This window comes from Falco punctatus (assembly GCF_963210335.1).
Source record: "Falco punctatus genome assembly, chromosome: 14".
Classification (NCBI taxonomy): Eukaryota; Metazoa; Chordata; class Aves; order Falconiformes; family Falconidae; genus Falco; species Falco punctatus.
The window spans coordinates 23,578,215-23,587,654 of NC_137594.1; the positions used below are offsets into that span (position 1 = coordinate 23,578,215).

At 59.9% G+C, this 9,440-nt stretch overlaps 1 protein-coding gene across 2 annotated transcripts; it reads left to right on the plus strand.

The window, feature by feature from the left end:
• Nucleotides 1-135: 135 nt before the first annotated feature.
• Nucleotides 136-9,366, plus strand: EXOC3L1 (exocyst complex component 3 like 1). 2 transcript variants are annotated; one of them, XM_080364920.1, is made up of 13 exons: nt 136-275; nt 1,233-1,393; nt 2,605-2,824; nt 3,132-3,792; nt 3,969-4,086; nt 4,277-4,402; nt 4,515-4,615; nt 5,055-5,165; nt 5,293-5,422; nt 6,458-6,580; nt 6,911-7,066; nt 7,492-7,616; nt 8,115-9,366. In XM_080364920.1, the coding sequence occupies exons 1-13, from the start codon at nt 233-235 to the stop codon at nt 8,299-8,301; spliced, it is 2,262 nt and encodes a 753-aa protein (XP_080221046.1). In that variant the 5' UTR covers nt 136-232; the 3' UTR covers nt 8,302-9,366. The 2 variants fall into 2 exon arrangements, with proteins under 2 accessions (XP_080221046.1, XP_080221047.1); XM_080364921.1 differs by lacking the exons at nt 136-275; nt 1,233-1,393 and having other exon boundaries at nt 2,638-2,824; nt 3,161-3,792.
• Nucleotides 9,367-9,440: the final 74 nt, after the last annotated feature.

The window sequence follows — 9,440 nt, forward strand, 5'->3', positions numbered from 1 at the left end:
GGGGGCGCGCCGAGGGGCCGCGTGTGCGCGCCTCGGGGGTGCTGGTGAGGGCACACGGGGCGCGATGACCCCCCCCGGCCAGGCCTATGGCAGCCCCGGCGCCTTCCCCCGCCCCTCCGCCCCCCCGTCCCTGACGTCCTGAGCGCGGCTGCGGGAGCACAACGAGGCCCTGAGGAGCGCGGCTGCTCGGCTGAGGAAGCGCCGGGGGCCGCCTCCGCGCCGCCCGGACACCATGGGCCTGTCCGCGGGGGACGGGCGTGCCCGCAGCCCCAGAGGTAACGGGGACGGTGCGGCCACCCCGGGGAGCTGGCGGCGCTGGGCAGAGGGGGGATGGTACTGCTTGCGGCGCGTTTTGGGGGCTCCCCCGCCCTCTGCCTTGCCACCCCCTGGACCTTTTCCCTGTGCCGGGGCTGCTGCCTTGTGTTTTTGGAGGGGTGAAGTCCTGGCTCTGCTTCCTGATGGAGATAGCTGCGCTGGGGGCAGTGCTGCTCACTGCACAGCTTATCCTCAAAGCCGCTGGGCTGGCGTTCCCCGAAGCCCCCCCATCCCCGAGGGTTCCCGTGCGGGCAGGCTTCCCAGCAGGGCTTGGCACTGGCTGACATCCCTGCGGGGCTGCACAGTTGCTGGGGATGGGGTGGGGGGAACGATGGAACCGCTGGGGATGGGGGCTGGCGTGTGATAACTGTGCTGGTTCTCATCCCTCCCCACTCTGGCCAGAAGGCCTTTGGCATGGCTTCAGATCCTGTGTCAAGGGGGACGCTGTGGTCCCCCACAGCTGCATGGGTGCCTTTGGGAGACTGGGAGCCTCCTGTCCTCACCTCAACCTGTCTGTCCTTCATGAGATAGCTGCTGACTCACTGCTGAAGCCTCAGCCCTGCTGAGGGCTTCCTAGGTGACATCAGACTCCTCTCAGACCCCCCAGCACCGTGTTTGGGGGCAGCAATGGGGACATGCACTTGGTCTGGGGGACAGCCCAAGCTGGCAGGCTGGGTGCCAGCTCCCCAGGGCAGCCTTCTCACTGCCACAGCCGTTGTGACACCAGTCTGCAGCGGTGGCATCTCAGGGGGGCCCTTGCAAAAGGACCCGCTTGCTGTCGTGCTGTCTGGCTTCCCACATCTGGATGTGCTTGGAAGTCAGCTGGCGGCCAGCTTCCTGCCTCTGGCCTCAGGGGCCCTTCCTGCCCCTCCAGGAGAGGCTTCCTTGTGCTCATTAACCCCTGGCTTCATCCCCAGATGAGGAGTGGCCAGAAGCAGAGAAGGCTGAGAAGCTGGCGAGAGGAGCCGCCCTGAAATGGGCTTCAGGGGTGTTTTACCGCCCTGAGAAACTGGAGGGGCTTGGGCAGTACCGGAGCCGAGAGACACAGAGGAACAGCTCCATCCGGTCCCGGCTGAAGGTGGGTGTTTGCCACAGGCCACCCTGTGGGTACCCGCAGCCTCCCCAAGCAGGGATCCCAGCCAGCATCCCCTCTCCTGTGCTGAGTCATCTTTGCATCTACTTCTTGTCCTGTGGTTGGCATTTGGTGGGAGAAACACAATTGTTTCAGATAAAAGATCTGGTAAACCCCACCACCAACTCCTGCCCTACCCCTGGGCAGCATCTGAAGTGGTAAATGTGTCTCCTGTGCCCGCAGCCATCCTTCAAAACAAAACACCTAGGGCATTCAGCACATTCCATGTGTTGGAGCCAGTGCTTCCCATCACCATCCCATCACCAAATGCTTCCCTCCCCCATGGCTTGGGGGAGGCTAAGAGCTCCAGCCTGCCGAGCCCAGCAGGAGAAACATTGTCTACACACACCTGTACGGGCTGTCCCCAGTCCCCCGGCCCACCTCCCTGCTCAGGGTGACCTTTTTTTGTTTGACCTGAGGAACAATTAACCACAGGACTCCAGTCTGAGCACCCCAACCTTCTCCTGATTATTTTGGAGATGGTTTCTCCTACCCTGACCATGGGCGAATTGTCCAGGAGGCAACTTCTAAGTGATGTGGCCTCAGAGAAAGCAACTTGCTTCTGGTGCTGCTGTGTGAAAGTGCTTCTTGGCGTCAGGAGCTGGGAGTTAAATGGGTGGATGGGGCATGCAGATGTGCCAGCACCGCTGCAGGGCTGGAAAAGATGGGAATCTATTCATCTATTCGGGAGGAGGGTTCCTATGGCCACTGAGGTGCTTTGTGCCCTTAATACCCCTTGGGGGCACGTGGGGCCCTGTGACCTGGCTACTATTTTGCAGAAGCAAAGTAATCTTTTAAAACTGAAAGGAAACATCTGGTTACCGCTCACCCTGCTGCCTCAGTCACCCCAAAGTGATGCCTTTCTCCCACCTCATGCACAGTAGCCATTGTCCCCCTCGCCCCACCCCCATATGAGCCATTCCTGCTGCTGGAGCAGGTTTCCTGAAGCTGGGTGTGCTTGGTCTGATGGGATGGGGTCATCGCAGAAGGTCTGGGAGATGTAGTGATGTGATGGCATGGTGACAGAGGCAAGTGTGACTTTGTGGGGCTGGGAGAGCTCCTGCAAGAGAGACCTTGTGGGGCTGGGGCAAACGGCATGTGAGTACTCCAGCCTTGGGAGCTGCTTTACCACCCCTCTGTCCTCTTCTGCTCCCCAGTCAACTGTCCAGTCCTACCTGGAGGGGGTAAGTGCGGGGCTGGAGCAGCTGCAGTCGGCGGCCCAGGAGGTGCAGAGCGTGTGCCAGGACCTAGGGGCTGCACGGTGGACCCTGCTTGACAGCGCAGACCGCTTCCAGGGCCTCCAGCAGATGCGAGTGCTGATGGCAGAGCATGTGCAGCTGGCCTCGGTGGTCCAGGTGCTGCCTCAGCTCTTCTCAGGTAAGACACTGGGCCAGTCCTCGTGGATTTGGGCTGGAAGGTGCTGGGGAGAACTTCAGTCCAACTCTGGGCTCTGCGCAGGGCTGGCAGCAAAGCTAGAGCAGGTTGCTCCAGCTTTGCTGTTCGGGTTTGGGAAGTCTCCGTGGATGCAGATACCATTGCCTCGCTAGGGCCTGATCCAGCACGGTGTCCCAGAGCCCCAGATCTTTCCCGCACCATCTCCCTGCTAACCCGCACCCATGGCCCTGGTGCCAGCCCCCTTCACCCCCCCCACTCAGTTCTGGCATCTCTCCTCCCTCTCCCACAGTCCACGAGGTTTTTTCCCATATCCTGCAGCTGCTCCATGGGCAGCACCTTCTGGAGGCCCACGCGGAGCTCATGATGATGGAGCACCTCCGGGACAACATCCTCTCCCAGCTGCACCTCCGCAGGCTCTCCAGTGCCCAGGCAACTGTGCTGTCCTACTTTGGTGGCCTGCAGGAGCTCAACGAGAGCCTGGCCAAGCAGCTGTGGGACATCGTGGGCAGCAGCCTGCGGCTGGTGCGCGAGGACCCAGTACTCTTTGTCACCGCCATAAGGATCATTGAGCGGGAGGAGAAAATAGATGATACTCTGCTCCTGGAGGCCACCTTCCTGCCCCCTGGCCGCCCAAAGGGCTGGAGGCAGAAGTTTTACCACGTTCTTCAGGACACCATCACAGGAGCCCACTTTCATGCCAGCCGCATGGACGCACAGGGGCCAGGGCTGGCCAGGCACTTGGCAGCGCTGCAGAAGGACATCGTGTCCGAGCTGCGTGTGGTGAAGGACCTGATGGTCCAGTGCGTCCCAGCTCACTACAACATCCTCAGCATCTGCACGGCCACCTACCACCAGGCCCTCACGAGCCACCTCCAGGACATCCTCCAAGAGGACCTGGACAAACAGGCGCTCTTCCTTCTCCTCGAGTGGGCACTGCGTGTGTACCACAGGTCAGCACCAACCGAGCAGGGGAGCTTGTGGAGAGCGGGATTGTCCACCAGCACACGGGTGGGTTGGGAGAGTGGCTCTGGCTGCCTGGGGATGACCACCGGGAGGGCAGGGGGAGAGACAGGAACTCCTGGAAAATCCAGGTTCTTCCCAGCCCTGTCCCACCTCTGCCCTCCAGCCCGGAGATGATGGGTCACCCTGACCTTCTCCCAGAAGTGGACATTTCTGCTCTGGGCCCCCTCCTGTCCCCTGAGCTCGTGGATCAGATGGAGAGGAAATACGTGGTGAAAGTCAAGGTGGGTGAGTGGGACAGTCGATGCGTGCGGGGACCCAGTGACCACCACTGAGCCAGCATCTGCTCTGACAGCAGCAGGAGACCATGAGCCTGTGGGACAAGGCCCAGGACCCACTGCTGGGCTGTGTGCTGGGTCTTGGCGGGGTCGTACCTGACTTCTTGGGCTGACCATGGTGGGCATCCATCCACAGGCTAGTGTGCTTGAGTGGATGCAGAGGACCCTGGAGGTGGAGTTCAAGGAATGGTTCAGGGAAGAGGAACCCGAGACAGACCATCAGGGCTTCTTTCAGTCAGCCCTGCCCATAATTGTCATGCAGGTGGGTCCCCAGCACCACCAGTGCAGCTGGGACACGGCCACACTGGGAGCCCCCAAAAAGGGAGCTGTGCCCTGCAGCCTCTCACAGACTCGTCCGCACTCTCCCTCTGCAGATGCTGAATGAGAATATCCAGGTGGCTTCTTTGATCACCAGTTCTCTGCAGCAGAAGGTCTACAACATGGCCTTGGAGGAGCTTGAAGCATTTCTGGGCCGGTCAGTGGAGCCCCTCAGACCCCTGCCCTTTCTCACAGACCCTGGGTCCCATGGCCAAGTGTCACAGGCTGATGGTGGTGATCTGCCACAGGGCATCCAGCGCTCATCCAGGTCACAGGAGGCTTGGCAGCCTGTCTGCCAGTGTGGCTACTGTCTCAGCCCTTGGGGGCCATCAGCTCTCAGGGTCTGCCTGCCCCAAGTGCTACTCCAGTAGCACCCAGCCCTGCTGCCCCAAGGAGGTCCAGAACGGGTCCCGCTGTCCCACCCTGCCCAACAGCCTGCCCCTCTCCAACCTGGTGGCAGAAGCTGGAAAGAGCCAAGTGAGCTGGGAGGGTTGTGGGAGGTCCACGTGCTCCCAAGAGCATCCCAGATTCCAGGTCCTTGTGGCAAGACGTCCGGGGCTCTGCCTGCCCACCATGGTTGACTCGCTGTGTTGCAGTCTGCGGGAAGCCCTAGTGCAGTGTGGGAAGGAGCACCAGAAGGACCGTACTGTACCCAAGTACTATGTCTCCTACCTACTGGCCATGCTCAACAACAACCTGGCTCTCAGGTAAGATGCACCAGCACCTTGTAGCAACCTTACCACCCAAAAGGAAGCCACATCCTCACCACCCTGCTGCGGGACCAGTGTCCCCACCATGCTTCCCAGGCTATGTGTCCCCTCCCTTCTCTCCTAGCTCCTCTGTCTCCTCCCTGCACCCCAATGCTGCCCACAGAGAAGTCCCTGCGTCCCTCTGGGCTGCTCTGGACAGGATGCAGAAGAAAGCCTGTCAGCTGCTGCTGGAGGAGCTGCTCCTGGACCTCCAGGTATGTTTGTCCACAGCCCCTGAGGCTGGCAGGGCTGCAAGGAACCTGGCCCCAGCAAGAACAGCCCTGTGACTACACCCCCAGGCATGGCTTTGTTCCTGCCCAGAATCCCCACCGCATACCCCATGCCCTGGTATCATCCTGCAGACATCTCTGCCAGCCTGGCTCCTAGGCTTTGGTAAACTGCTTGCAGCTCGCCCAATGTCTGTTGTGCAGCAGCACTACCCTGCATCTCTGGGGCAGATGGCTTGTGGCCCCCAAACTGCCAACCACCAGAGACCAGGAGCCACAGCCTGCCCAGGCTGCCTCATGCTCCTTTTTATGGCTGTTTCATGGCAGAAAACCAACAGGAGAGAGGCAATGTCTGTGCAGAGGATACAAGCACGTGTGACTGCCTGAGTTGTTTCCTGCCAGTGTAGTCAAATTTAGCTTTCCTGGAGTCTGGACCAAAAATCTGGAAAAATTAATGGCATTGCTATGTAGGGCTTGAATGGCATGAAAACAAAGGAGCAGCTAAAGGGTCAAATGCTCGCAGGCAGCGTGGAGACTGCTGTGGCCCCAGTAGAGACATAGAGGGAATGTCTGCCTGCAGGCAGGAAGACAGGCAAGGACAGCAGGGCAGGAGATCAAAGCCCTTGGCCAAAGATATGTCTACACAAGGGAAGTGGAGAGGAGTGGAAATTAAAAATAAAATTAGCAGGGCAGGCTAAAAGCAAGTGTGTGGATAACAGCTTGGTGCCCAGACCTCAGGTGCTACCCTTGATGGGGCATAGCGACCCAGATAAAGCCCCAAAACGTGGATCTCTGGGTGTCAGGGAGGGGCAGTTCCATGATTTCCTGATCTAGACCACTCTTCTGTTTCTTGTTGACTTTTGGCTGGCAGCAGGAGCCTGGGGGGTTTGCAAGACAAAGCAGCCATGCTGCCAGGCAGCAGGCAGGCGGTGGCTCTGGTATGTCGTGCCACCCTGCAGCTGGCAGGTGCTGTGAGAGCGATGTGAACCAGGGCACTGTATGCGGCTCCTCTGCTTCTTTCAGCCCCTCTGCCTGCAGCTGCCTTCCCGCAAGTGGCTCTCCGGGTCCCAGCTCGTCAGCAACATGTGTGAAGTGATTGACAAGTATGCAAAGGACTTCTCCCATGTCAGGAAACCTGTCTTCACGGTACAGTTGCTGCAGGGGGTCCTTCGAATGGCTGCTTGTCTGTAGGGCAGGAAGGCTGGGCAGTTGGGTGCCATGCTGGGGCGCAGGGGACGCAGTTGCTGCTGGGTTTGCCAGAGGGCTTGCATCCTCCGGAGCAGTCCGCCATGCAGAGGTGTTCAGGGTTTCCTCAGATTCACCTACTTTCTCTGTCCCTCTGTCTGGGGGTGCTTCCCAGCAGGTTGTCCCCATGGCTTGGTGTTGTATCCAGCCGCCTTCCCCTCTGCCTTTCCCTGGGCAATTGTGGTCTGACACCCAGGCGGTGCCCAGTGCTAACAGCTCTCACCTGCCCAGCTCCTGCTGATGGAGAGTGAGCTCCTGGTGGCGAGCCAGTACCTTCGGGCACTCATGCAGAAGAAGATGGTGTGCAAGAGCGAGGAGGAGCGGGGCCAGCTCTGCCACCGCCTGCTGCAGGACGCCACGCAGCTCCAGGAGCTCTTCTGTGGACTGGTGAGGGGTGCCTGGGTGCGGTGGGGAGCCACGGCTGTGCCACGGGAGGGGGTCATCACGCAGCAAGGTCAGTGCAAGGAGCTCGTAGCTCACCTCCATGACTCTCCTGCTCCCCTCCAGCCCACAGCAGATGGGGTGGGTACATCAGCCCATGAACAAGACGTGGCTGTTACACTTGGGCAGCTGTGAGGCCAAGAGGGGAGGAACTGGCTGGATTAGGGACTTGGGGGACCACCCACCTTGCCCGGTGAAGGCCAATGAGGCTGCAGAGTCATGAGCCAGCCCCAACAGGTGGGACATGCTGAGCAAGGAGACAGGAATTGCAAGGGTCCAGGTCCCGACATGGGCACTGAGGACTGGGCCGCATCTCACCAGCAGCCATGGTGGCCTTCTGGTCTTACACGTGGGGCTGCTCTCCCTTGCAGGGTCTGGACCAGAGCCAGCAGAGCCTGGAGGCTGTCTTTGCTCTGCGGGAGCTGATTTGCCTCAAAGACCCAGCGCTGCTCAGCCTGGAGGTGCTGGGCTTCATCACCAAGTACCCTGATGTCAGGTAAGAAGCCCCACTGTGAGACGTGGGAGGTGTGAGTGTGCCCAGGGAAGTGAAGCTTGGGCTGGACCCTGTGCAGTTACACTGCAGGGCAGGCAGAAACCTGAGCTTTTTCCCCCTGCCTCCCTGCGGCTTCCTTTTCCCCTGCTCCAGATTAGAGGGGCTCTTGCAAAGTCCCAAGGTCAAAAATACAAAGGAAAAAGCAATTCTGCTGTGGCATTCACCCATCTATATTTGGTAGCCAAACAAAATGTGAGAAATCGCAAAACACCAAATTGGAAATGTCAGAATCAGCTGAAACCCAGAAAATGTCAAAACCAAATTCACAAGGTTTGTGGAGTTATTTTCAGGCAAATTTTAAAGTTTGGCTGGTGCAGAGTACCAGCTCTGCCTTGGGCTCAGCTCAGCTTCTCTGGATCACGGGAGGTTTGTGGGACATGAGCATTGTGGACAGAGCTGTGGGCCAGCAGCACCTGGACTCATCTCTTGCTCTCTGCCCAGTGATGAGCACATCTCCACCTTGCTGGATCTCCGGGGTGACGTCTCCAAGGAGGTGCGGCACGTGGTGCTGGAGATGATGGCGCAGCACCCCCAGGTCCTGCCCGAGAGTTATCGGCCCATCTTCAGCACCATCCTGGTCCCTGTGCCGGAGCTGCCCTTCTGCCTTCGCAAGGGCAAGTGTGCCTGACACTGTGCCCCACAGCCTGCTCCCCGCTCCCCCCCACGGACGTATGGGCCACACAGGACACCTCCGAGGCTGTGCGTGGGGAGAACAGAGGTAACATGTGGCATCCCCTACACACAGCACCTTGCCCTGTGCTGGGGACAGTCTGGATAGATGCCATCCTCCTCTGGTCTTGCCTCACTGAGCTGGCTGTCTCCTGCAAGTGCCAGTCCCAGGGGACCTGGGTCAGGAGAAAGTCAACCCATTGCTGAATTGCTCATTGAGGGCTGCTCAGGTCTGGCCTATTGCCTGCAGGAGAAAGAGGAGCCACAGAGCAAAGGACAGGAGGCTGCAGCTGGGGTAAGCCCACGTCTCTGTGGGGCCGCAGAGGTATTTGGGTTTCCCTGAGTCTCCAGATGGCCCTCTGGGCCAGCGTGTCCTGGCCATGGCATCTGTTACTACCCCAGCGCCAAGGCAGACTGGAGCTGTGCTAGACCCAGGCTTGCAAGGGGGCTTTGGCCACAGGAGGTCTTCCTCTGGTATGGCTCAGCCCAGGTCTGATGCTGCTCCCCCAGCCTGGGCCCTGCAGGGACAGTAACGGGCAGCTTATCATGGCCCACAGCCACAGAGAAGGGCACAGGGAAGTCTCACCACCCTGGGTAGCGCCGTCAACCCTATCCCTGCCGGTGTGAAGGAATGGCTCCAAGTTCCTGCCGACCTGCTCAGCTCCTGGCATCTGAGGCAGGACCTGGGGTCTGAGACTCTCCAGCCTCTTGGAGAACATGGTTGTGTCTCGGGTGTCTAGCAGCCTCCTGCACCCAGGTTCAAGTCCTGTCTGTGATGGGCAGCACCGCCCTGGGCACTGGCTCTTCCTCCATCCTCCACTGCTGTCCAGTCCTTGGTCACCTCCTCCCCAGGTGCCACACGAAGAGCAGGAGCAAAGCCTCTGCCTGTGTCCTTGTGCCCAGCCCCTGCAGCATCCTGGGAGACCTCCATGCTCTGTCACGCTTCCTCCCTTGTGGCAGGCCGGGTCCTGCTGTCCTTGCCCTGTCCCCACTGCCAGAAATAAAGGCCTGAGCCCTGCAATCACTCACCAGCGTCCAGGCACTGCTCTCCAGGGTGTGTGGGTGGCACAGAGAGCGTGGCACCCATCCCCACACTCA